The sequence below is a fragment of the Anolis sagrei genome, chromosome 1 (genome assembly GCF_037176765.1).
Source record: "Anolis sagrei isolate rAnoSag1 chromosome 1, rAnoSag1.mat, whole genome shotgun sequence".
Lineage (NCBI taxonomy): Eukaryota > Metazoa > Chordata > Lepidosauria > Squamata > Dactyloidae > Anolis > Anolis sagrei.
In genome coordinates, this window is record NC_090021.1 from 230,739,920 (window position 1) to 230,765,231 (window position 25,312).

A 25,312-nucleotide genomic window follows, 5' to 3' on the forward strand; every position below is an offset into this window, starting at 1 on the left:
TCTTACTTATTTTCCCAGACTCATACCTGCTATCCACTTGTGTATGTGTACTCTTGATCTTTCCTAGAAGGACCATGTAACCCTGTTCTCTTCTCTTTCTTTTCTCTCCCCACCCAACTCTTCTAACCTTGACAGACAAAGATGTGCACCGCTTGGTCTTCCCCTCTGTCAGTCATGTTCATGCTGGAGTCTATAAAAGTGTCATTGCCAACAAAGTGGGTAAAGCCACCTGCTATGCACACCTCTATGTCACAGGTAAGGATAGAAAACAATGGAGGAAGCTCCTGCCATGCATGATTGGGGGTGATGGAAACTAGCTCAAACATATGCAGGACATCAAATTTGGAAAAGGCTGGGCTAGGTACACACCTTCACAGCTGTTGTGACATAGCTTCTGCCAGCCTCCCTGGCACTAGCTGCGGGCAATTCCGATTCTTTAATGAAAATGCTTTTCTGATACTGCATGTTTTCTGATGGCTGTCAGTTTTCATTTCCTGATATGTGAGAGAGCCTATAATGTCCTTGGTGCCTCTCTCATGAAAGTGACTGAAGCACCCACTAATTGAAAATAAGTACTAAAGTGGAGAGGGAGGAGGAGGTGGAAGTGTGATTTCAGATTAGAAAGCAGACCATCTTGCCTCTTGCTATGTTCTCTGAGGATGCTCAGCCTCCATGCTTTGCCTTACAGATGTGGTGCCCACACCCCCTGATGGGCCACCTTCCATAGTTTCTGTCACTGGCCGGGCTGTCACACTGAAGTGGAACAAGCCCAAGTGGCTTGATTCGGCCATTGGTAAGAAAAAAAGACGAGTTAGTGTGAAGTGAGATGATGAAAAAGGTTTCCAAGATACTTCATCTTGCATATGAAGAAGTCACAAAATATGAATTCTAGATGCTTTATGCTGTAGGCTTAGTGTTATATTTTAATGAAGCAATACAGCTCTGCTGAGAAGGCTGGCATTTGTTACTGGGCAGATCCATACACAACCTGGCACAGTACTTGCATCGCAAACAAAGCCCACAGCAACTGACAGCTGCTACTGTTGTGTTGTTCTACAGCCCACTCACTCTGTGTGCTACTGGTAGGCATGAGGACATTACATATTTTCATAAATTAATTAGAAAGTGTGTTAAAATGAGCACTGATCAGTTTTTGCCAGGCTTTATCAAGTCTTACCCACTCCCAAACAAATCTGATTCAAGAAATTCTGGATTATGTAGCCTGTACAGTCTATAGGCAAATATACACAGTGTTATTTTGTTAATGTTCCACATAATTCATTCTGATTCTACTAGCCATTAAAAGGTAAAGATTTCCCCTGACATTAAGTCTAGTCGTGTCCAACACTGGGGGTGGTGCTCATCTTCATTTCTAAACCAAAGAGCTGGCATTTTCCGTAGACACCTCCTAGGTCATGTGGCTAGCATGACTGCATGGAGTGCCTTTGCCTTCCCGCAGAAGTGGTACCTATTGATCTACTCATACTTGCATGTTTCCGAATTGCTAGGTTAGTAGAAACTGGGGTTAACACTGGGAGCTCACCCCGCTCCCTGAATTCGAACCACCAACCTTTTGGTCAGCAAATTCAGCAGCTCAGTGGTTTAACCTGCTGTGCTACCAGGGGGACCTAATAGCCATAGAATAGCCTGTGCAAGTCTTTTGCTCTAGAAAAGGCAATCTGAAGCCTTTCCTCCCACCCCAATCATATTCAGCTACTTGAAGATTTCAGTAGATACTGCACATGCATTCCAGGCATATGTTTGAAACCAACAGAGACTAAAAACTACTTGTGATATTACCAAAAACTGTTATTCGTGGGGATTTAAAAGGTAGTAACAAGTTTTTAGGGGAGAAACAATGTATTTTTCTCTTTTTAAAACAATGGCAAAGATTGCCATATCCTCATACAAACAAGTCCATGAAGCACTTTTGGGGTGTAAAGCACAGAGTCCTAACTCCACACTGTATCGCATGAAGGTGTGCAATAAAGTCTAGAGTTAGGACTCTATTTTTTTGAAGAAAGAAAGGAAAGTGACACAGTGAAAGGGAAAAGTTACACTGCCCATCCAGAAGTGCAAATTTGCACAGTTGAGGCACCACAATTGCACAATGCCAACAACTGTGTGATCCCACCTATCACCATGATGGCAAGTTGCTGCTATCCCAGTTTGCAGGATAATGGCAAGTGTGTGGTAATGTCCTCTGAGTGTGTGGTCCGTAGTCTTATTGTCTTGTATTGAAATGTCTTTCTTATCCTGTCCTCAGACCCTGCCACTGTGACCTATACCCTCCAGCAACAGGTCCTGGGTACCAGCCACTGGACAGTTTTTGCCACGGGTGTGCGTCACACAACCTACACTGTTCTTGCTCTGAAAAAGGGGATCCGGTATATGTTTCGTGTACTCACAACAACAGCCAAAACCAACAGCAAGCCCTCTCCATCCTCTGAGCCTGTGCAGCTCCTTGACCGTGGTAAGCTGACATGAAAGCAGGGGAGAAAGAGGAAAGGCCAGAGGTGGAAGTAGTAGTAGTAGTAGTAACAACAACAACTTTATTCTTATATCCCACCACCATCTCCCCAAAGGGACCCGGGGAGGCTTACAGTGACAAAAAGTGTCTAAAAACAAAACATAGGCGTGAGCACAATATGAAATACATATAGAAACATTGACTCGGACTCACTCATTACACTAGAGAATGAATCCACTTAAAAATCTGGTTTCTGCCTCCTGCAGAATTCTGGGCTTTGTAGTTTTAGTAAGGCTGTGAAGGCTCCTCCCTAAACTACAAACCTCAAAATTCTGCAGGAGGCAGAAACCAGATTTAAAGTGGATTTATTCTCTAGTGTGATGAGGTAGTTAAAGAAGAAAGAGGAAACTGGAGACGACTCTGTCTCTCCACCCCTCTGCTTCAACTAAAGTAAAAGAGGGCCCTTGTTCACCATTTACAAATGCTAGAAAAGTAAAATTTTGGACAAACCATGCAGCTTTCTACTAACAGAATGGGGGGCTGAATATTGGATGTTTCCATCCTTGTCCAACCTATCTGCCATTAAATTAAATTTATTTTTATACAGAATGACTGAGGAGGCCAATGGTCAAAAGTATTTATGGGAGCAGAAGAAAAATGTTGCATTTTTAACCTCTTGCTTTCTTGTCTGTTGTTTTAATTAGTTTATAGGGTTTACAAAAGCCCAAGGTTCAGTACTAAAGATTAAAAATCTAATCTATTTGATGCTGCTATTTCTCCAGACTCTGCAGGAAAAACAAAATCCATGAATATTTTCTCTCTCAGGAAAACTTGCTTTCTGCAGCAATTTTGTGGTTGTTCTTCTGTTTAAATGTAAATTCACTGACCTTACCTTTTCAATTCCCCCGCCTCTCTGGGTGTCGAACATTTATAAAAGCATTATTAGCAACTGAAGGTTCCAAAACACATAAAACCATTTATTTTTAGCTTGTCTCATCATCATCTTAAAGGTCATGGGAAATTTTCCCTTCTACTCACGACAAATGCTAGTAGTAATATTAAAGCTTTATGGAAATAGGTTCCTATATAACAGGCATGGGAAAACTTCAGCCCTCCAGGTGTTTTGGACTTCAACTCCCACAATTCCTAATAGTCGGTAGGCTGTTAGGAATTGTGGGAGTTGAAGTCCAAAACACCTGGAGGGCCGAAGTTTGCCCATGCCTGCTATATAATGAATTGGATTTTGTAAAATGTATGCTAGAGTTGTGGGCACTCGAGATGGGGTGTTTCAGTGATGACCTCATTTTCAAACTTTCTCTTGCAAGATATATCTAGAGTTTCATCATTTAAATACATTTAAAACATTTTTGTTTCAATCTGCATTTTCCAGAAAGTGCATAAGGGACTGTCAATTTGGCTTTCCCTAAATAATCTTTGAAACAGTAGACTGGTGAGGATGCTGTGAATGCCCTCATGGTACTGCAGTTTCCAGGATTCAATGAAAGAACTACTGGTAAAACAATTTATTGGAAAAGAGTTGTGCTTGTAAAGAAACCTAGTATCAAGAACAAAATAGGTATGATTTGGATGAACTTGGTCTCATATATAAATGATGCATTCATACACCCTCCCATATATCACAGATGAAAACAAGGACACGTCTGGCGAAGTGCTGCAGCAGTTTGCTTTTGTCAGAGCCCACTGGGAAGGGAAAGATTCCAACTTTTTGTTCTCCTCTCACCTCCAACTAAATTAATTGAGTATCAAAGTACTTGGAACTTTAAACCCAGGCTGGATCTATACCAGCGTTTCTCAACTTGGGGGTCGGGGCCCTTGGGGGAGTCACGAGGGGGTGCCAGAGGGGTTGCTAAAGACCATAAGAAAACAGTATTTTCTGTTGGTAATGGGGTCCTGTTTAGGAAGTTTGGCCCAATTCTGTCAATGCTGGGGTTCAGAATACTCTTTGATTGTAGGTGAACTATCAATCCCAGCAACTACAACTTCCGAATAAACTACTGTTGGAGTTTATTTTCCATAAACTCCAACAGTGTCCACATTTGGGTATATTAAGCATTCGTGCCAAGTTTAGTCCAAGTTTAGTCTAAATCCATTATTGTTTAAGTCCACAGTGTTCTCTGGATGTAGGTGAACTACAACTCCCAAACTCAAGGTCAAAGCCCACCAAACCCTTCCAGTATTTTCTGTTGGTCATGGGAATTCTGTGTGCCGAGTTTGTTCAATTCCATCCTTGGTTGAATTCAAAATGCTCTTTGATTGTAACTTAACTATAAATCCCAGCAACTACAACTCCCAAATGGCAAAATCAATCCCCCCAATCTTACAAGTATTCAAATTTGGGCATATTGGGTATTTGTGCCAAATTTGGTCCAGCTAATGAAAATACATCCTGCATATAAGATATTTACAGTAGCAAAACAATAGTTACAAAGTAGCAACGAAAATAATTTTATGGTTGGGAGTCACTACAACATGAGGACCTGTATTAAGGGGAAGGTTGAGAAACACTGATCTATACCATACCATCCAGTTTCCGAATCCAGATGATCTACTTTGAATTGGATTATCCATTTACAAGCAGATTATCTGGATTCAGAGTCTGCATTATATGGTAGTATTGATCCAGCTTCAGATGGAAGCAACCAAAGTAATCCAAGAAAGGAAGAAGCTGGTAAGAGAAGAAACTATGGACATTTTAAAAGCAGCTGAAAGAAGTGGGACCAATGGAGGATTAATTAGGACTATTCCTGCCAAACCAGGATAGTTGGAGTGTATGTATTCAGCTCCTCCCACTCATGAGCTGTTTATGAACCCTTGAACCCTGCTCCTTTTCTGGCACAAAGTATGTGTATGTGTGGGGTTATTGCCTTCCCTAGCAACCACTATTTGCTTAGATTTGATTTTTGCTTGGGGCAGCCTGAAGGCACAAAACCCACTCCTGTACCCACTGCAGTTGCTCACTCCAGGTCTAGAACAGCAATCTGACTTTCTTGGTCCTAATTCTTCTTACTTTGGTGACTTGTGCTTGCAGGTCCTTACTTGGAAGAGGCCCCCATAATCCTGGACAAACCAGATGTGATGTATGCGGTAGAGGGCCAATCAGCCTGTATTACAGTAACCCTCAATCACGTAGAGGTTGCTGTTACCTGGAGGAGGTAGGGCAGCCCTCCACTTGACAGTCGTATATGTAGCTCATTGTACTCCCTCCACCCATATTATTGGGGATGCTATGAGGAGTATTTTCATACTATTCAATAGTAGTATTCTGATATTATGTGAGTTGCCATGGCTCCATCATCTGGAATCCTGGGATTTGTAGTTTGGGAAGATCCTAGACCTCTTGGGCTGAGAATGCTAAGCATTCCTCCTGGCTGGAACTATAGTAGTTAAAGTTGAATCATAATGCTATTGTGAAAGAGACTAAACTAATGCTAAGAGCAGTGGTTCTCAACCTGTGGGTCCCCAGAGGTTTTGGCCTTCAACTCCCAGAAATCCTAACAGCTGGTAAAGTGGCAGGTTGAGAACGACTGGCTAAGAGGATGCCCAGTCTTTGGGAGATGATGAAGAGAGAAAGGGAAAGACAAGAAGGAATGGTGAAGGATGTATCCCAGGGCAGTTTTTACTGTGATTTCTTGGTTACTTTTATATGCTGTCATTATTGTTGTTATCTAGATCTTGTTCAATTCTTTGAGTTCAGAATGCTTGATGTCATTAATTTGAGATTCGTTATGTCCCCAAAGTATTCACTGGATAAAGATCCATTTTTTTTGTAGGCAAACCTAGGTTTGTACATTTACAACCGGGTGTACACTCATCAAAGTGTTGTAGCCTGTCATGGTGTGCTCCCTTGTGAGTACACATCTCTGATTCATGTGTCTGCACTTTGTGTTTCTCATATTTATGCTCTTGGGTTTATGATGCTACAAACATTGTAGGTGTAATCTAATGAGTGTAAGTGTCTCTACACAATTACAGGGTTTGGGAAACAAAGCGATAGTGATTTTCATCTTTTAATTTAAAGACTATATAAAGAATTGTAACAAATATTTTATATCATGCAATTTCAGCTTTAGGTGTGCCTCAACAGCTTCTTGTTTTGCTGATGTTATTGTTTCCGGGTAATGTGTTTTATCGGCTGCATCTGTCTGTTTTTGTTATACTGCTGTTGCTGCTGTTTTGGATTTTATTGTGCTTTATTGTGAGTTTTAATTGCTGTTAGCTGCCCCGAGTGGTGCATAAGCACTAAAAGGCGGAGAAGATGGGTTTTCCAATAAATAATTTAAACAACAACAATAAAGAGATATTGTGAATCATCACCACTGTTCATGCAATATGCTGTGTTACTCCTCAAGAACATTGACTTAAGAGTCTGGAAAAGCATGAGGTGAATTCTTATTGATGCACAAAGTTTGGAAAAGGTTTTTTAGTGCAACTCCTCAAATTTCCTTAAGCAGCTATTGGTCTGTGCGAGTTGCAGGATTCTGAGAGGTCTAATCTAAGGCAGAATTTTTTCAAGGTCTGTTGCAAAGGTCACATCTACCAACTGCCATATAATCCAGTATAAAGCACATAATCTGCATTCAGAAACTGGATTATATGGTAGTGTAGATGGAGCCTGAGGCACCTTGGTTAGGGATTAAGGCAGCTGAGAAGCCATGGAGGCAGCCAACAAAGCTCTCTGATAGAGGGCTTAGACTGAACTGGTAAAATTCATAGCTTCCCATCCTGTACTTTTCTTCTTTCTCATCTTTCCCAGGTCTGGTGTGGTCTTGAAGGATGGTGATCCCAACTGGGAGATGAGCATGCCTGATGATGACCAACACTCTATACGATTTGTCCGAGTGGGTAGGGGGGATGTGGGGGAAATGACCTGTGAGGTGAGCAACCAGCATGGATATGACCACTGCTTCATCAACTTGGAACTAGCAGGTATGGGATGCTCAGATTGCCCTAAATTCTTGCTCCATCATCAACTCAAGTTCATACTCTGAGAACAATACCTTCCCTGGGAATCATGTCCCACATCCTTATTGGGATACAAGGCATTCTCATAATATGGGGCAGAGCCACGGTCACACACATGAGCAGTGGTGCGTTGTTAGAGGTTCTTGCTCCCATGGCTTGTTGCCTTTAGACCAACAGTTCTCAACCTGTGTGTTCCCAGATGTTTTTGCCTTCAGCTCCCAGAAATCCTAACAGCTGGTAAACTGGCTGGGATTTCTGGGAGTTGTAGGCCAAAACACCTGGGGATCCACAGGTTGATAACTTCTGCTTTAGACTATATATCAATAGACTGAAGCAGGAAGAGAGAGAATGGCCTTCACAAGAAAGACTGAAGGAAATAGACTTGCATGTAGTGGTGGGTGTGAGGTTGGTGAACTTTAATTAATGAGTTTAGTAGGTCTTCTCCTGCTTCAGCAGCTTGTGTTCCTATCCCCAGAGGCACCCCGCTTTGAATCAATCATGGAAGACATTGAAGTTGGTGTGGGTGAGACCCCACAGTTTGCTGTAGTTGTAGAGGGAAAACCCCTTCCAGACATCATGTGGTACAAGGTAAGTGTGGGCCCAGATCTGAGGGAGACTGCTATGGTTGTCTTTCACTGAAGATTTTTAAAGCCTCATCTTATGCAGCTTTTTGATGATCATCCTATAAGTTCCTCTCACTGGTCATCTCTTATGCTCTCCCCCTCCCCTGTCCCACAACTCAGATGCATTCTAGGTTTTCTTGATATGACACAGTGTAGTGAGACTAAGAGCTTTGATGGGGACATGAGTCTTCTGCACTTTGAGGTGGATAGCCAGACTGTGCTTGCATTTTGCCTGTCTGAAGTCTAAGGTTCTGGAAGTTAGCCACTCATTCCTGAACCATGAATAATGGCGGAGAGGTTGGGGTGACTTTCCCAGAGAGGGAAGCAGTTGGGGAAAGATGAAGAAAACTTGAGTGGAGAATCTCATGAAGGAGCATAGTCTTCCTGCAGCAGGCTTGTAAAAGCACAACAAGGGGAAACCCTCGGTGGCCATTTCTCTAACCCAGCAGTGAGCAACTTTTGACTCTGAATGTTGTCAGAATGGAACAGCCATCAGCCATAGTGTGCATAGCCAGTAGTAAGCGTTGGGGGCGGGGAGGGGTGTGTGTGTGGCCTCATATCTGGAGGATTACTAGTTGCCTAACCCCCTGTTTGCAAATATTTTTGTCCCAATATGTCTCCAATAGGATGAGGTGCTCCTGACTGAAAGCAACCACCTGAGTTTTGTGTATGAGGAAAGTGAATGCTCACTAGTGATACTGAACACCACAGAGCAAGACAGTGGAGTTTACACATGTATTGCACGCAACGTGGCTGGAGAAGTGTCTTGCAAAGCTGAGCTTGTAGTTCGTGCAGGTAGGTGATATCATACTAGCCAAAAGAGCTGCCATTTGTTAGCTTATAGGTAGCACCAGGCAGCAAGACTCCCCAAGTAGGGTTGAGAATTGGTGGTGGTCTACTACTGAGCAATATTGTTGTTATTATTGTTATTATTATTATAATAATAATAATTATATAGTGAGTGTTAGAATGCAGCTAGAGTTCTTTGGTGATACATCTTCAATCCAGATCTAGAATATGGACCATCAAACCCAGTGTTCCTGAGGTCTCTTGCTGGAGCTAAAGGTTATAGTTCATCATGCATAAAGTGCCATTGTTTTAACCATGCAGGGGCTAGACTCCTGTGGTATGAAGAGTAATACTGGCCAAGCCAGAGACTGCTTTACAACCACAGAAGATATATTAAATTTTAAAAGAGATGTGATAGATCAGACCTATTTAGCCCAGTGTTCTCTTCCCACAGTGCCAATCAGGAGACCATAGCATATCCATAAGCAGATCACAAACCGTTAGCAGTCTTCTACTCCAGCAACGATATATTACCTCTTGTCCCTGAAGGAATATATCCCCTCAGGACTAGTTGCACATGTAGAAGGATAAAGGAGGCTACTGTGGCGTAATGTAAAATAAACCACGTGTAGTACACATTTGATCAGCCCACACACTGTCTTGTCAGAGAAAGAAAATATGCCACACAGATGAACAATAAAGAACAAGTAGTTTACTTGTTCTTTATTGTTCAGAACAACATATTTACTAATAGTTCAGAACAACATATTTACAGTGTGATCAGTCACAGCACTCCCATAATGTGCTTTTATGAGAGATTTAAAATAGTATTTCTTTTGTCCATGTAGATAAATGCCTGCAACAGCTCATGAAGCAAGAACACACTCCAAATTATCTCTCTGCTTCTTCTTTCTTCTCTCTCTGCACCTGCTTAGCTCAAGCCTGAACAAAAATGTAACAGTAACCAAATGTCCCAGTCTCAGCCTGCTCCCCAGGCATTGCCCGACCAATCGGCTTCATGCATCTTATTTTACATTTGGCACACACACACTCACTGATTCCTTGCATGCTCCAACAGCTACGTCATACCAAACCATAGAGCTGGATTATTTATTTTATACGTGTGCACACACTGACTAACACTGGCTCTCCAAGGACTCAGATTGGGGGTGCAACTGACCTTACCTGACAAAAATTGGGACTTTTTTCATGCCAAGCGTGCACTCTGTCACAGAGCTACAGTCTTTTCTCACTGAGACTTAAAGTCAGGTCCAAGAGGTTCTTGGTTTGTATTTAAGAGTTTCTGATAGTGCACTCCCTGCTAAAGGTTCCTGCAAATATTTTCCTCTTCATAACATGAATTAGGCTAATGATTCCAAATGAGCTGTAATAAGGGCAAAACAAATTCTATATGATTCTATAGATAGAAGGAATAGGATAGAAGGAATTCTATAGATAGAAGGAACCCAAGAATGGAGTTGCAGAGTGAATGCTTTTCTTCTACTTACTGTTGCTTTTCTCCTTCTCTGCCCCCTTTCCCCTGCTTTCCTTGTAGCTGTAGCAGATGCGGATGCTGCACGGGCAGAGGAAGAGTCCCACACAGCCCGCCGCCTGGCTGACTATTATGATGTCCATGAGGAGATCAACAGGTGAGGGAAGAAGGAGAAAGCCATCAGCAAAAGGGAAAGAAGATAGGCTGTGGCTGTGTTGGGTGGGACCTTTATTTGGTGGAGTCAAATCCATTAGAAAGCTTCTTGGCATAGAAAGGGATGCACATTTCACTTACAGGAGCTGTATTGCTCTATGGACAAGATTTACAAGTGTGGATTCGTTTATGCATTGATCCAACCCATTCTCTCACTATGCAGTTGGCTGACCTTTGATGTGTAGCACAGGTTCTCTGCAGCTGTAGTTGTAGGAAATATTGGTACATTTGCAGCTGTACAGCAAAAGAAAGGAAGTAATCACCTGAAAAGTTGCAATACTACTATAGTATAGTTGCACCATTTTTACTGAGGAAAGGAAGTAATTGTAAGTAAGTAGTTGTTTGTAATGTGTAACATCCAAGTTCTGCCAAAGCAAGGAGAAGGGGCAAGGGAACTTTACTTGGCAGACTCTCAGTTGATGTGTGTTTCCCAGGGGAGCCTTTTCGTATGTGCGACGCGTGACCCAGAAGAGTTCCGGTTTGGCCTTTGCTGCCAAGTTCATCCCATGCCGTGCCAAAGCCAAGAAATCAGCACGCCGTGAACTTGGCATCCTAGCTCAGCTTGACCATGAACGTGTTGTCTACTTCCATGATGCCTTTGAGAAAAGAAATGCCCTCATCATTGTCATGGAGCTGTATCCTCCTCCATTTTATTTATATATCTTAGTTTATTTGTTGACTGTTATACCCCAACTGTCTTTGCTGACTTTCCCCTTCGGCATGGCTCAGGATGGCCCTATTTCTGGGGTCTCGTTGGGTGAGAACACTGAATCTAGGCAGTGGACAATTCTTCTCTATTTACTCCTAAAATGGCACCTGAGGGACCTTCCACACAGTCCTATATCCCAGAATATCAAGGTAGAAAATCTCATATTATCTGAGTATAGACTCAGATAACCCAGTTCAAAACAGATATTGTAGGATTTTCTGCCTTGATATTCTGGGTTATAGGGACTGTGTGGAAGGGCCCTGAGATTTCTTGCATGCACACTGTTTCCAGGATCGCCTGACAACTATATGAACACAGAATTTAGGGAACTGCTGTGGGAAGATAACAGGGTAGGCCTCTATGGTAGGAAACTGTATAGTACCATTTTAGATATCGTTTTCCTTGACGGATTGTGTAGCTGCACTGGAGATGAACTACTGGAACGTATAGCAAGGAAGTCTTCTGTGAACGAATCCGAAGTAAGTTCAAGGCTGTAATAATACAGGTAATACAGGACCCTTCTCATCTGCTCATGCAATGAAAATATTTATGTATTAGGAAACACATTAGACACTCTTCAATTGGGATTTTAGAACAGTTTGCATGTAATTAAAAAAAACCAAAACAAATAAAAGCCAAGAACAAAGCCACCAGCAGAGTTTGGTTTAAGTCACCAACTCTTAATTATGATAGCAAGGGGCCTCATAGAAAGGCCCTAAAACTTTGGTTTGTGTATCATAAGAAATGCTTAGATAAACAGGGATCAAACATTTCAGAGCTTTAAAAGTCACAGTAACATTTTCATTTATGTTTGAAACTGAAAAAGGAGCTGGTGAGTTGTCTTAAAACTGTTGCTGTTTCTCTCTCTGCCAGCAAGTACCTCCATTACATCTCTCTGAACCAAATGTAGTTTCCGAAGAGTCTTCAAGAGCAACTGCATTTCATGCCGTAATCAAGAGACAATGCTACCAGAGCATAGTCAACCAAGGCCAGGCCCAGCTAACTCTATCCTGGAGTAGCAGAAACTGACATACCTGACTCAAAGTTTCCTTACTATGATCACTAGGAACTTCCAAGAGAAGGCTCAGCCTAAGAGGACTTCTCCTTTTATGGATGTCTGAAGAAGGCAGTGGAACAATATCTAGAATAACGTGGAAACACCACCTTCAGCATCAGATGAATCATTCACATCAGCTCTGTCTCTACAATGAGCTTCAGATTCTTTGTCACTCAGCTGATGACAATGAAATCTTCTAAGATGTTCAGAAGTGTTCATAAGGCCTCCCTCCAGTCTTTTTCCTAGCAATATTTTGGATGAGCAAAGCAATTGTAGTACCAAGTCCCACAAAGGCATATCTGATGTATTTCAGATTTCAATAGTAATGTCAAAAATACGTAGTATGATTATACGTAGAATTTGTGCTACATTAGAACAGTAAAGACAAAAAGTACTTAAGTAAAATAAACATCAAATATTAATGGATGGCAAACAGATTTCCATTTCATCTGGGGTGGAGATAGTATTATGGTTTGGTGATCTATTTTCCTCCATTCAGTACATGGGACTTGATTTGATATCATATTAACTGTGGCTTACACTCCATGCAGATACGCTCCTACATGCGGCAGGTCCTAGAGGGAATCAACTACCTTCATCATCATGGAATCTTACATCTTGATATTAAGGTGAGTATATTCCAACATGCCCTGTAGTCTATCCATGACTTTGTTGGGTTCCCTAAGCATTTGGCTCAACTTTTGCATGGGACCATAATAATCTTGTTCAGCTGAAACAAGTAACATAAATGCTTAATGTGATTGTAAATGCTATAGAATTAGGCTTTGCTTCTTAAATAATTGGTGAAAGCTGACATTCACTCTTACAGAGTCAACAGAACTTAAATCTCCTACTCTTAAAGCAGCAAATATTCTTGGTTTTCAAATCCATTGCTCTGTCTACTTCTTTCTGCATAGTAGACTATAACAATTGCTTGTCTAAAAATTGCCTGGTTGCTAGAGCTATTAAGCTTGGTCAAAGGGATAGCCTGTTGGTTGTTCAGATTAACCTGTGATAGATGTGTATTTGTGCCTTTAAGTCACATGTGAACTTAAGGGGAAAAAAATAGGCATTTTATAGAGTTTTATTAGTCAAGGAATGCTTAAGAGATGATTTTACCAATTCCTTCCTCTGAAATATAGCATATTTATTGGCAGTCTCCCATCAAAGTACTTATCGGAACTAACCCTTTTAAGCTTCTAAGATCAGACATGACCTGGTGCCTTTAGGCCCTAACCTGTATCTACAGCACTACAATCATTGATTGCTGGGAAATATAGTCTGATGGAAAACAGGATAGGAAGAACAGGAAATGAGAAGGAAGAGAAGCTTCCTAGCTCTCCTCAATTTACAGAAAAAGTATCCTTGTTGTGCTAGTTTTGTTATCTGTATTGGAATTTTACCTCAGTCACGTCATGCAATGAAGAGACTTCCCTTCAGTTGGAAAAAGAGGTTTGAGACATTATTATTGTGCTTTATAGGGTATTTTGGTATGCCCCTTGCTCCACCCATCCTGCTAAAATTTGTAGAAAGAAGCCAGATGATCACATTGAAACAGGGAAGTGTTAGGCATAGTAGAGCTCAGTTTTGAAATGAAATTGATGATTGCCCTACCTTCATCACGCTGTTAAATGAATCCGTGTTACTCAGTATTCTTTTTGTTTATTTGCTATCACACTTTAAAGATTTGGCCCGGTCCACCATCTTTCCCATCCCTTAGAAAAAATATACTCTCTTTAAAATGTCAGTTGTTATGTGTCTTCAATTTCAGAAGCAGGGTGGGAGGAAAAGCAGTGATGCCCTCCCTCCCTCTCTTTCTCTCTCAGCTGTCCCACAGAGAAGGATGTAGACCCTGAGAAACTATAACTCCCAATACTGCATAGTATGGAGCTATGTTAAAGTGGGTCCCAACTGCATTTGTTCTCCAGTACAGATGCACCCAGAGGAGGGTACGGAGCTTGGCAAACAATCGCTCCTAGGACTGCATAGTATGGAGCTTTCTTATTTAAAGTGGGTCCCAACTGCACTTATTCTCCAGTGCAGATGCACCCAATTATTGGCTTGGCTCTTCCCACAAATTGAGGAAACATTTCATTTTAAATCTGGGAGTAACTAATGCCATTGCATGACAGAAATGGCCACACATCCGGATCATTATCAAAAATTCACTTTCCCACCACTGGGTTGAAATGTTTGAAAAGAAGTGTGGACCCCCACACTTAAAATACACAAAGAATGCTGCATCCTACATGTGAACCCAATGTGATGGGAACAGTGGCTTTCCGCATTTTAAATATAGCACTCAGTGGTATTTAATAAATGTGATGAAGTGGGATGAAGAGGGTTGAGCAGGAATGATGCTATTGGGATTTCCTAAGAGACTGGAAGAGTTTATATTACAGCTTTCAGAATCTCAAGCCAGCATGGTCAAAGTCAGGAATAAATGTAACATATGAGCCACTTCCCCAGAAGAAGAGTAGATATGACTGGACAAGTACAGATTATTGGCAAACAGCAGGGTATCCAAGACATTTCATCCCTGTTCTAACATAAGAAGAGACTTGCTGAGCCAGACCGGAGGCTTCCGTAATTCAGTATTCTGTTCCTCAGAGCAGCTAACTAGATGCTGCTAGGAAGCCCACAAGTCAGTGTGAGTTTAACTACCCCCTCCTGTTCCTGTTCCTTAGCATAGCAGCAAAACATTCAAGAATATTTTCCACTTTCATCACTGTGGGAAATGAATGGAGTGGATGTCTGAGACCCCATGGGAGAAGCCTCAGTTCCAAGCAGAATGGTTTCTTTAATAAGTGTTGCAACGGGGAGGTTGGCAGAACAACAACAAATGCAGGCCAGGTCTTTGTGAGAACGTGGATTGCATCTTGATGAACAACTCAAAATGAGAGGATACAGGGGAAAAAAGTTTCAAGGACTGTGTTTGGTGCCAAAACCCAAAAGATGTTCTGATTTTATGGTATACATTGGATTTGTGAATGGGCTGCAAATGGTTAGCTGAATCTGCCTTGAGGCAGGGAAAGCCTCCCCGCTCCCCTCTATTTGGCATCATCTCTGATAGACTCCAGCAGGAGCTCAGGATGCTTAACATATAGACAAGCAGATGGCAGGTGAGTGGACAAGAAACATTTCAAGGCTTCCAAGGGGGTGAGAATATGGACTGTGGAGTAGTTCCTATATTAAGCAAGATGCAAGAGAGCATAAATCTGTGCTAGTGCCCCCTTTTCTCAGAATTAAGCAACAATGGGGTTAACTGCAGGGGCAGTTTCCTTGTGGAGGAGTCAATCCTCATGTATTTCCAGATGAAAGCCGAATGCCCTAAGAAATATACTTTTATCAATCATAAATAATATAATGTTGATTGCATAGAATTTCCTGGAGAAGGGAATCATTTCTGTAATCTTTTCCCATTAAAAGTTGTAATTGGTGATTATCCCTCCTGAAGGTCTGGACATTTCTCAGTGGCAAGTTAATTTTTTGTAAGCAAACAGCTTTTAACCCTTCTCTGCTTTGTTCTTCCTCGCAGCCAGAAAACCTGCTGTTGGCCGAACCAGGCAGTGATCAGGTGAGAATCTGTGATTTTGGCAATGCCCAGGAGCTGACTCCAGATGAGCCCCAGTACTGCAAATATGGCACCCCTGAATTCGTGGGCCCCGAGATCATCAGCCAGAGTCCTGTCTCCGGTGTCACCGATGTCTGGTAAAAAGAGTCACTGACAAAATGTGGTGTGCTTTTAGAGAAATAAAATGCTTAGTTTAAGCACCGGGCTTGTTCCAGAGAGGATTACTACAGCAAGGGATTACTACTAAACCCTTGTGCCAGCAAGACTGCTGAAAGAAAGGTTGGCAGTTTGAATCTGGGGAGCAGAGTGGGCTCCCGTCTGTCAGCTCCAGCTCCAGCTCCCCATGCGGGGACATGAGAGAAGCCTCCCACAGGATGGTAAAATATCTGGGCATCCCCTGGGCAACGTCCTTGCACATGACCAATTCTTGCAGTTTCTCAAATCACTCCTGTCATGAGAAAAAAAAAAGCAGGAGCAGATATGGCTAGAGCGGATTGCCCTGAGAATTCTGCTGGCTGTGGTATTTAAAATTATAGTAAGATAATAGTGAGGGATTGTGGGATGACTCAGAGCCACAGCTTGTGTGGTCTCTTTCATTTTGACTTTTGTGTACAAGTTTCTGCCATTCTCTTTTAAAGACATTGAACATCAACCAAAAGTGTTCTTCTCGTTTGCCACAGTGGACCTTATTGTGATACATTTTTTTTCACTTCTGTGTTGGGTATCGAAGAGACCCGGAGCAAATATGTCTGTTTTCTTTTTACAGGCCACTGGGAGTCATCACATATCTATGGTAAGCCTCAAATCCAGGGAATTGAGCTAGGGCCATACAAGTTTTTCTCATACTTCATGCATCTAATAATAACACTTTATTTATATTCTGCCCTTTTCACCCCAAAGGGGAATCAGGGCGGATCACAGTACATATACACAGCAAACATCCTATGCCGCTTTGTATAGACAATGCACAGACAGAACAGAAGGAGGTGGCTTTTGTTTCGACTCAGTGTCCAGCTGTTTTTGGTGCCATGAAAGGTTGGCCTCAAGTCCAGGGAATGCTGTTGCTCTATCCTCTATGATGAATTGCTGTCAGGACTTCCTCCTTCCTTTTAGTCGCCTATTATTATTATTATTATTATTATTATTATTATTATTATTTTTCATGCATCTCCATCATACTCAATGAACTGGTGGCACAAATGCACAAGAGCAAGTATTTTCTTGTACATTAAAATGATAATTCTTGGAGCATGGGGAAAATTACATTTTTGGAATACAGTGATGACCAATCATAGTCCGTAAAGAAACTTGTTCGAGGTTTGATAATCCCACCCCTCTATGCACTGACATAATGCCTCATTCTGCTTTCTGAGACTCTACTAAATGGGGGTGAGGACCCTTGAAAACCTATCCCAATACATTTCACCAATTACACCAAAACTATTTGCCTATATGTTGGGTGGGCTTAGGTGTCCTTCGGAGTTTATCCCAAGCATGCACTTTGACTACCTGCAAAGGATTTGCTTATTATTTTCTTTCTCTCAGTCTCACAGGGATCTCCCCATTTGTGGGTGAGAATGACAAGACAACACTCATGAATATCCGCAACTACAATGTGGCTTTTGAGGAGAGTATGTTCACAGGATTGACAAGAGAGGCAAAAGGCTTTGTCATCAAAGTGTTAGTGAATGATCGCCTGTGAGTAATGGGGTCTTTTTAGGGTCCTCTTTCAGGGAGGGATTGAGGCTTTTATGTGCAGGTCCACAAAACCTTCAACTCAATCTGAAATTTAGCATGCTGCACCAGCTTTATGCCTATTTTAAAAATCACCATTATTTTACAAGTCTTCTTTGCATAATCCAATCTGCTACCTATATCATAGAAGGATACAATTTAATGTGGCTTGATGTTTATTGTATGTTTTATTACCACTGTTATGGGTTGTTTTCAAATGTGAAGCTCCAAAGTTTGTAAATAAAGAAACAAAGAGGGCTCCAACTCTCTCCTGCACCACGTAATGAACAGAGACAGAAAAGAAGCTTTGATCTCCCTCCAGTGAGACAGAAGGGGAAAGCCCCATGGCCAGAGGGGCAGAAAAAACCCGGGAGAAGGACAGAATGAGGTTGAGAACAAAGAAACATACATAGAAATAATATGATCACTCTATGTCAGAAGTGGGACAGTGAAATCCTGTTTGTTTGTTTATTTATTTATTTATCCCCTTCTCACCCTGAAGGGGACTCAAAGCAGCTTATAAGTAATATGTAAATACAATATATTATATTATTAACATAGCACAATATTAGTATTATATATTCCTATATTGTACTATACCATTATACTGTAATATTACATGTAATATAAAATATATAATTATAAAATCATATTATTAGTAGTATTATTATATTATATTACATTATAATATTATCAATATTATATGTATCTTCAATATATTATTTTATATTATATTATTAGCACAGTGCAGAAGACAAGGTGGAACTGTCTTCCTGGCCCCCTCTCTTCACTCTGGTCCCAGAGCAGCAGTTAGTGCTGGGGGGAGAGGCTCCCAACTGCTGGAGGAGGGCCGAAGTTGGCCTGTGCCTTATCTTAAGAATTGTGCAAGGTGAAGTCCAAAATAGGCGGAGGAAGGCTGAAGCTGGGCATCCTAGGGCTGCCTTTGTGGTTTCTAGGACCTTCCCTGTTCCAGAAACATTTTGGCCCCTTTGGGGCTTCAGGGACAATGTCTCCATATTATCGTCATCCCAGCCAATATAGTTCCAGGAGAGAACTTTTTCTTCTACTGAAAATGACCTATAAATTGATACAGGTCATTTCCTGTTGGAAAAAAGGCCTCTGCAGAGCATACATTGTCACAGGTGGGCAAAAAAATACAACAATTTAGACCCCCACACCTTCGGGGGAATTGGGGGCAAAATGCAGATTACCAAGTTTGCTGGAAGGATAATGTAGTCTTTAACCCTTGTGCGACTGTGGAGCAGAACAGACAACTCCGCATCTGTATGCTTGTCCACAGTGTCCTGCATCATGTACAGGGGGAGAATTGTTGAAAGCTACAGACAAGATATTTAGCCACTTGTTCTCCTTCTAATTTATGCAATGCTTATGATACAAAATAAATAAACCCCCAATAGTTCCTCATTCTTGCCTTATATATTCACCCTGACTTTCTTGTACACTACAGTAGCAATATATCATTTATCTAGTATTTATTTATTTCCATATATTTTGACTCTCATCTCTCTCTTTTTTAAATAGGAGGCCCAATGCAGAGCAGACTCTGGAGCATCCCTGGTTCAAGGTGAATCCAATGTTGAACTCGACTTAGAAAGAACAGTGAGGTTCATACTAGCAGCTCTTTTCAATTGCCTGACTTTGCCTCCATTTGTCCTTCGTTTCAGACCCTGGCAAAAGGGAAGAGTATCAGTACGGATCATCTCAAGCTCTTCATATCTCGTAGGAAATGGCAGGTAAATATGATTCTTATAGCAATAAGACACAGGACACTCCTTAGCGGCTGTTGAAGTGGCAGTGGGTTGAGAATTTCATAAAAGTGGGTGGGAAGGTGAACTTAAACTATTTCCACAAATGCACATCAGAAGCTTGGTCATTTCTAACTCACTAGTACACATATGCTTACCTGTTACTTATGGTTGAAAATTGTTCTTGACAGTCCTCACACAGGAATGAGTAGGTTTAAGGGTTGAAAGTGATACCTTTAATAGGACAAAGTGGCAAATATGCTATTGCGCGTTTCTGCATGCAACACTAGTCTCTTTCTCTGTGCCATTTAAATCTGTGCCAGAGTCAAGGAATGAGGAATTTTCTATATTGACAGCATTTACAGCCAAGGAGGAAGACACAAATGGGTAGTGGTGGTTCATTAGGAGAAGAAGTGGTGAAGAGATGTTTAGACCAGTAGGCTGGAGTACAGAGCTCCAATTTATTCCTTTTGTGGATGAAGATACATCTCCCAGAATCCTTCAGACAACATGACTGGGGAGTTTTGGGAATTACAGCCCAAAGTGATAATATTTCTAGGTGTAATTGAAAAGTCTCCTGATTTAGCATGGGGAAGGATTTGGGAATATAAGCAAACCTGGTTGTTTGGACGCCACAAGAGGTCTTAGTCTAGGTTAAGCGGGCCGCTGTTGGAAGAATATTAGCAAATGGTGCTGGCAAAAGGATATGGGATGGGCAGAAGTCAGGGATAAATTAGGAAATAAAACCTGGAGGTTCCTTTTGTATCTGTACAAGTCTTATATAAAATGTTGTTATTATTTCTGTTCCTTCACTTATCCTTTCTCAATTACCCTATTTAGTTATTCCTCCATAAAGGAACCTTTTCTCTGTGCAGTGAGAAATGCCAAGGCTTCATGTTTAATTTAGTTGGGTTTTATGTTGGATAGCATTCGGTAATTTTTTTGTTCATTATCTGCAAATATTCCACTTGAGCATATGTAGAAACTCCATAGAAACACTTACACGGCCCTTTGTATTTTTAAACTCCCATTTTTTAAAAAAACAAAAACAAAAAACAAAAAAAAACAGAAGTTATGTTCCACCTCTCAGAGATGCTCTACCCATAAATACATATATTGACAGGGGGTTGGGTAGATGTCCTGTGGGCTCTCTTCCAATTCTCCACTACTGTGATTCTGTGAGTGTGTACTCTCTGTCTTGGTTTCTTCCTAGCCCCTTCTTCTGTGTCTGTCTTAGCAGTCAATTTTTTTTCTATGATCACACAGAATCCTAGTTGAGTTGAAGGGGCAGGAAGAAAGGGGATGTGCCTTGCAGATATTTCTTGACTAGTTCATTTATTTATTTACAGTATTTATATTCTGCCCTTCTCACCACGAAGGGGAGTCAGGGCAGATCACAGAATACATATACAGCAAACATTCAATACCGTTATATGTAGACAGGACAGACAACAGTACAGATAGAGGTATATAAGCACTCCCCATCTTCTGCTGTCACTCCATCCTCCATGTCGAAGAGCCCTATTCACAGGCTTCCTCCTCTTTTGATCACAGGCATTTTCTGGTATTTCTATATGGTGCCATTAAAATACCTCCCCGCTTAAGCAGTACCTATATCTACTTACAACTGTTTTCAATCTGCTAGGTGGGCAGTGAGCTGGGCTGAAGGTTGGGCGCTCACCCCCAACCCAGGCTTCAAACTTTATTTATTTATCGTGTCAGTGCAACCAGTTGCTTATATTACATTTCTAACAGAGCAAAGCACAAAAAAAAATGTAATATAATCAACTGGTTGCACTGACACGATAAATAAATAAAGTTCAAAGCCTGGGTCGGGGGTGAGCGCCCGACCTTCAGCCCAGCTCACTGCCAACCTAGCAGATTGAAAACAGTTGTGAGTAGATATAGGTACTCAGTAGATATAGGCTTCGAACTGCCAATCTTTCAATTGGCAAGATTGATTGCAGCTAGTGGTTCACCTGCTGTGCTAAAGCTCGACCTAGTTAAGTTAAGCTATAACATACCTAACAAATGGAAAAGAACTATTTTGTCACAGCAGTTGAAAAAATTCTTGTGGATAATCTTTAAAAAAAATTAATGTAGAAAAAACTGTCAAGGAGAAGGACAGTCTTTCTTTCATTGTGAATGGGAATTACCAGTTTTTTCCAGAGGTTATTTGGACACAGGAATGCTGTTGTTATCTTGCTCCTGTTAAATGGTACGGGAAAGTTTGTTACTCTTGCTGCTGGACACTTTCACTGAGCAAGGAAGAGTCATTGGGTAGGCAAAACTAAATACACTATGATGGAAGGTATGAGTGGGATGAGAATACTTTCTTAATCTCTTGCCATATACTTTTACTCTCCAGCGCTCTCAGATTAGCTACAAGTGCAACATGGTGCCGCGCTCAATTCCTGAGCTTCTAGAGGACACATCCAGCCACTTGTCTATTGCTGTGCCGCGCCTTCTCAAGGCAACATCAGTGCTGTCCTCCTCTTCAGATTCTGATGACCCCGAAGAGTTGCCCTACATTCCTATGCCCCATCAGCCTGAATTTTCTGGTTCCCGCATGTCTCTCACTGAGATCCCAACCGATGATGAGCCCACGGGTCCAAACGGAGCTCCAGTGGATGAGGAGGGCATGTCCATGGAGTGGCAGGAAGAGGGGCAAGGGACCTCAGTGAATCACAAGAAGAAGGAAGAAGGGGAGCCGGGAGTTAGGAGGCAGAAGGGCATATTGCCACGAAAGCGTTCCACAGAGTTTGAGGAGCCTGGCTCTTCTGATGAGGAAGCTCATCGTGAGGCTCAGAAAAGGCCAGAAAAAAGGAGAGCTCTGAAGAAAGGATCTAGCTTGGACTCCCCGGGAGTTTCTGAAAGGGCCTCACGCAAGGGGGAGCTGCGTCGTGGGAGCTCTGCAGACAGCGCCCTCTTGCTGAACCTCCCCTCAGATGAGGCTGAACACCCCTTCCAAAAAAGCCTGACCAAGGCAGCCTCCATGGAGTTGCCTCGTCGTAGCCCTAGCCCAGGTACACTGTACCATCGAAAAGGAGTGTTACCTGAAGAGGAATATACCCAGCGCCTAGAGGTCATGCGTCAGCGCTTGCTACGGGGCAGCCCTGTGGATGGCAAATTGAGTGGTCTGCGGGGACCCTTGCTGGAAACTCTTGGCCTCGAGAAGAAGGTGTTGAGACCTCCCCGCCTGGAGAAGCAGCTGTCCCCTGGACATAAGATGGTGCGAGCAGCTTCCAGTGAGACAGCTCCCTATCACCTTCCCCCTGAGGGGCGCCTCCTTCAAAAGAGCAGCTCTTTCAGCCAGGGTGATGGGGAACCTGTCATCTTGCATCGACGCTCTGGAGAACCCCTAGAAATCCCACTGGCACAAGGTCAAAGATTAAGGGAGACACCTTCCCTTTCAGCTCTGAATGACTCAAGGCCTCACACTCCACACACCCCACAGGAGGTCCCCTCCAAGCCCTCCACCCCTGAGCTAGATGCAGGAACAAAGCCCATCACCAGGTCTAGCATCAGGAAACCTGGCCCAAGAGGATCTGAAGACAAGCTGGTGACCAGATTGGCCAAACCTGCCACCTCACAAGTTGCAAAAGCCATAGGCTCCTCAAGGGGGTCAAAACAACTCATGCCAACTTCACCTGACTCTGGTAGCTCAGCACCCAAGCGTTCTGCCTATGCTGACGTCATGCTTTCCCTGGCTGGTGAATCAGCCCAAGTCCCTCAGAGGGATGCAACAGAGCCTTCTATCACTGCCTCAGAAAGTATGCCTCAGATCTCAGCAGCTGAAACACAATCGCAAACTGCAGCCGATCCCAAGATAGCAGCACAGAAGCCTGGCAAAGAACCTACCACCACAGTTCACTCTTCCAGTTCTGAGCACATCCAGGATATTGATTCTGAAGAAGTGTTTGAGGCCAAGTTCAAAAGAGGGAGGGAAGGTTCCCTCAGCAGGGGACGTAAGCTGCTTTCCAGGTCTGAGGAGAGGCATCTGACTGGGCCTCTGGGGAGGGAGGATTCCATATATCGACCAAGTCCAGCAGGTGCCCCTCTAGAGCTGTCCAAGGCTGGGATATCTCGACGGGCACATTCAGTGCAGGACCTGCATGAGGTGGAGAAGGAAGGCGGTTTCATCCGCAGAATGTCAATGCGACTTCGCCGCACACCCCCCACTGAGAGGAGGAAGGCCAAGGAGGATGAAACAGGAGGAGCTGCCCAAGGTCGGCGATTTTCATGGGGTTTGGCTTCCAAGGACAAAAAGGATTCAGACAGCCAGAAATCAGAGCCTGGCTCCGGTGAGTCACCAGTTATGGCTGTACGCAAAAAGATTGGCAACACCATGGGGCGCCTCTCCACCCACCTTCGCAGCCAGTCACAGCAACACTCTGATGAAGACCATACGGCCACTACTGGTGACAATATCAGACAACCTGAGAAAAGAGCCCCTTTCCTTTCTCAACTGCGCCGTGCAACTTCTGAGGGTGAAAGCCTACGCCAGGTGGGCATCCCACAGAACCAGCTGGCAGCCCAGTCTGCTAATGTCCCCTCCACAGAGTCCTTCCAGTCTGAGACATCCACAGGCAATGGTGAGCCAAGATCCATAACAAAATTTGGGAAATGGTGGGTGGGACTAAGATATAAGGAGGATGAGAGTTATTCCCTTCCTTATTTGTTTTGGCAACAGGTTTGTTTGTTTGTATATGTGGGCATAGATATTCCCTTAAAAGTATATGAATTCAATAATTTATGTGGTGTTGTGCGGTTTCATAAAAGAGTATAGTATATAAGTCAGATGTTTATGCATTCTTCAGAGGTTATTATGGCGGGTCTCTTAAGCAGAGCATCTGAAGCATTAGACCAAAAATTGAACAGCTTACCAATCCACTCAATATCTAGTGGAGACAAGAAATAAAATTTAGTATTCTTCATAAGGCATTTAAGGTAGTTTTATTCAGAAAAAAATGGCCATAATAAACACAGATTCTTCTTCTTGCTAAAAGGTAAAAAGACTACTGTATGGTATCAAGAGAATTGACACATGTCACCCAGAGAGAGCTCTTATCACACATGCTTCATGGAGGAGAGGCAGGGAGAGAGGGAGAAAGAGGCGTGAGAGTAAACGAGACCCCAGAGAACAAGAAATGGCAATGTAATCCAGGAAAAGAGTGTGCGTGAACAAATACAAAACAAACAAACAGAAATTTACCATAAACATTATGGGTCTAAATGTCTAGAGAGTCACATACAATCTAATTACCATTCCAACAAAGACTGAAGAAGTGAGAACAAAATGGGAAAGCTATAGAGAGCATGAAAATATGGCTGTGATAGGAGATTGCATGGCAACAGTGAATAATTCATGCATGCACTATGCCAAGCAACAGACCCTCTGTGTCCAGTTTCCCAGAATTTAGTTGTTTGGGGTAAGGCCCAATCATATAAGTTGTCTCCACAGTTTCTGGTGATGTTCATCGACGAAGTTCTCGCTGGGAACGCTGGAGCTTGTCCCGAGCCAAGAAAGACAAGGTTGCATCACAGCCCAACATTCCTGCCAGTCTGAGAGGAGAAGGTGTCGTCATTGTGAGTCAGCCCTATGTCCTCAGCGAGTCAGGTATGCCTTCTTGCACTGCTTTGAAATGAGTTCAGTCCAGCAGGATGGTCCCAGGAAATATGTGTTGCCCTCTCGTATTCATCTGTGTAGGAAGATATAACTGCCCAACTAATTTGACTGCAGCACTCTAGGGAAATGCAATACTAAAAGATGAAACTTGAGGTGTCCTCTCCATCCCTTTTCCTCATGCAACACTGTAGTGCTGGGGGCAGGGTCTGGCCCATGGAGGGGGGGGGGGGTTGAAATTTGGCCCTCTGCTGACTCCTTATCAACCCCTTCCCA

At 42.6% G+C, this 25,312-nt stretch overlaps 1 protein-coding gene across 3 annotated transcripts in view; it reads left to right on the forward strand.

Annotated features, from left to right (window-relative positions):
* Positions 1-25,312, forward strand: part of SPEG (striated muscle enriched protein kinase) — a 148,172-nt gene that overhangs the window by 104,335 nt on the left and 18,525 nt on the right. For all 3 annotated transcript variants that reach the window (XM_067460842.1, XM_060772894.2, XM_060772903.2), the window contains exons 14-31: positions 136-255; positions 689-793; positions 2,267-2,473; positions 5,520-5,643; positions 7,245-7,417; positions 7,929-8,041; positions 8,703-8,871; positions 10,421-10,514; positions 11,005-11,205; positions 11,698-11,758; positions 12,888-12,965; positions 15,875-16,047; positions 16,677-16,703; positions 17,456-17,608; positions 19,187-19,229; positions 19,330-19,398; positions 21,779-24,005; positions 24,875-25,030. In XM_067460842.1, coding sequence (XP_067316943.1) covers positions 136-255; positions 689-793; positions 2,267-2,473; positions 5,520-5,643; positions 7,245-7,417; positions 7,929-8,041; positions 8,703-8,871; positions 10,421-10,514; positions 11,005-11,205; positions 11,698-11,758; positions 12,888-12,965; positions 15,875-16,047; positions 16,677-16,703; positions 17,456-17,608; positions 19,187-19,229; positions 19,330-19,398; positions 21,779-24,005; positions 24,875-25,030 — 4,293 coding nt within the window. The remainder of the gene's footprint in view (positions 1-135; positions 256-688; positions 794-2,266; positions 2,474-5,519; positions 5,644-7,244; positions 7,418-7,928; positions 8,042-8,702; positions 8,872-10,420; positions 10,515-11,004; positions 11,206-11,697; positions 11,759-12,887; positions 12,966-15,874; positions 16,048-16,676; positions 16,704-17,455; positions 17,609-19,186; positions 19,230-19,329; positions 19,399-21,778; positions 24,006-24,874; positions 25,031-25,312) is intronic.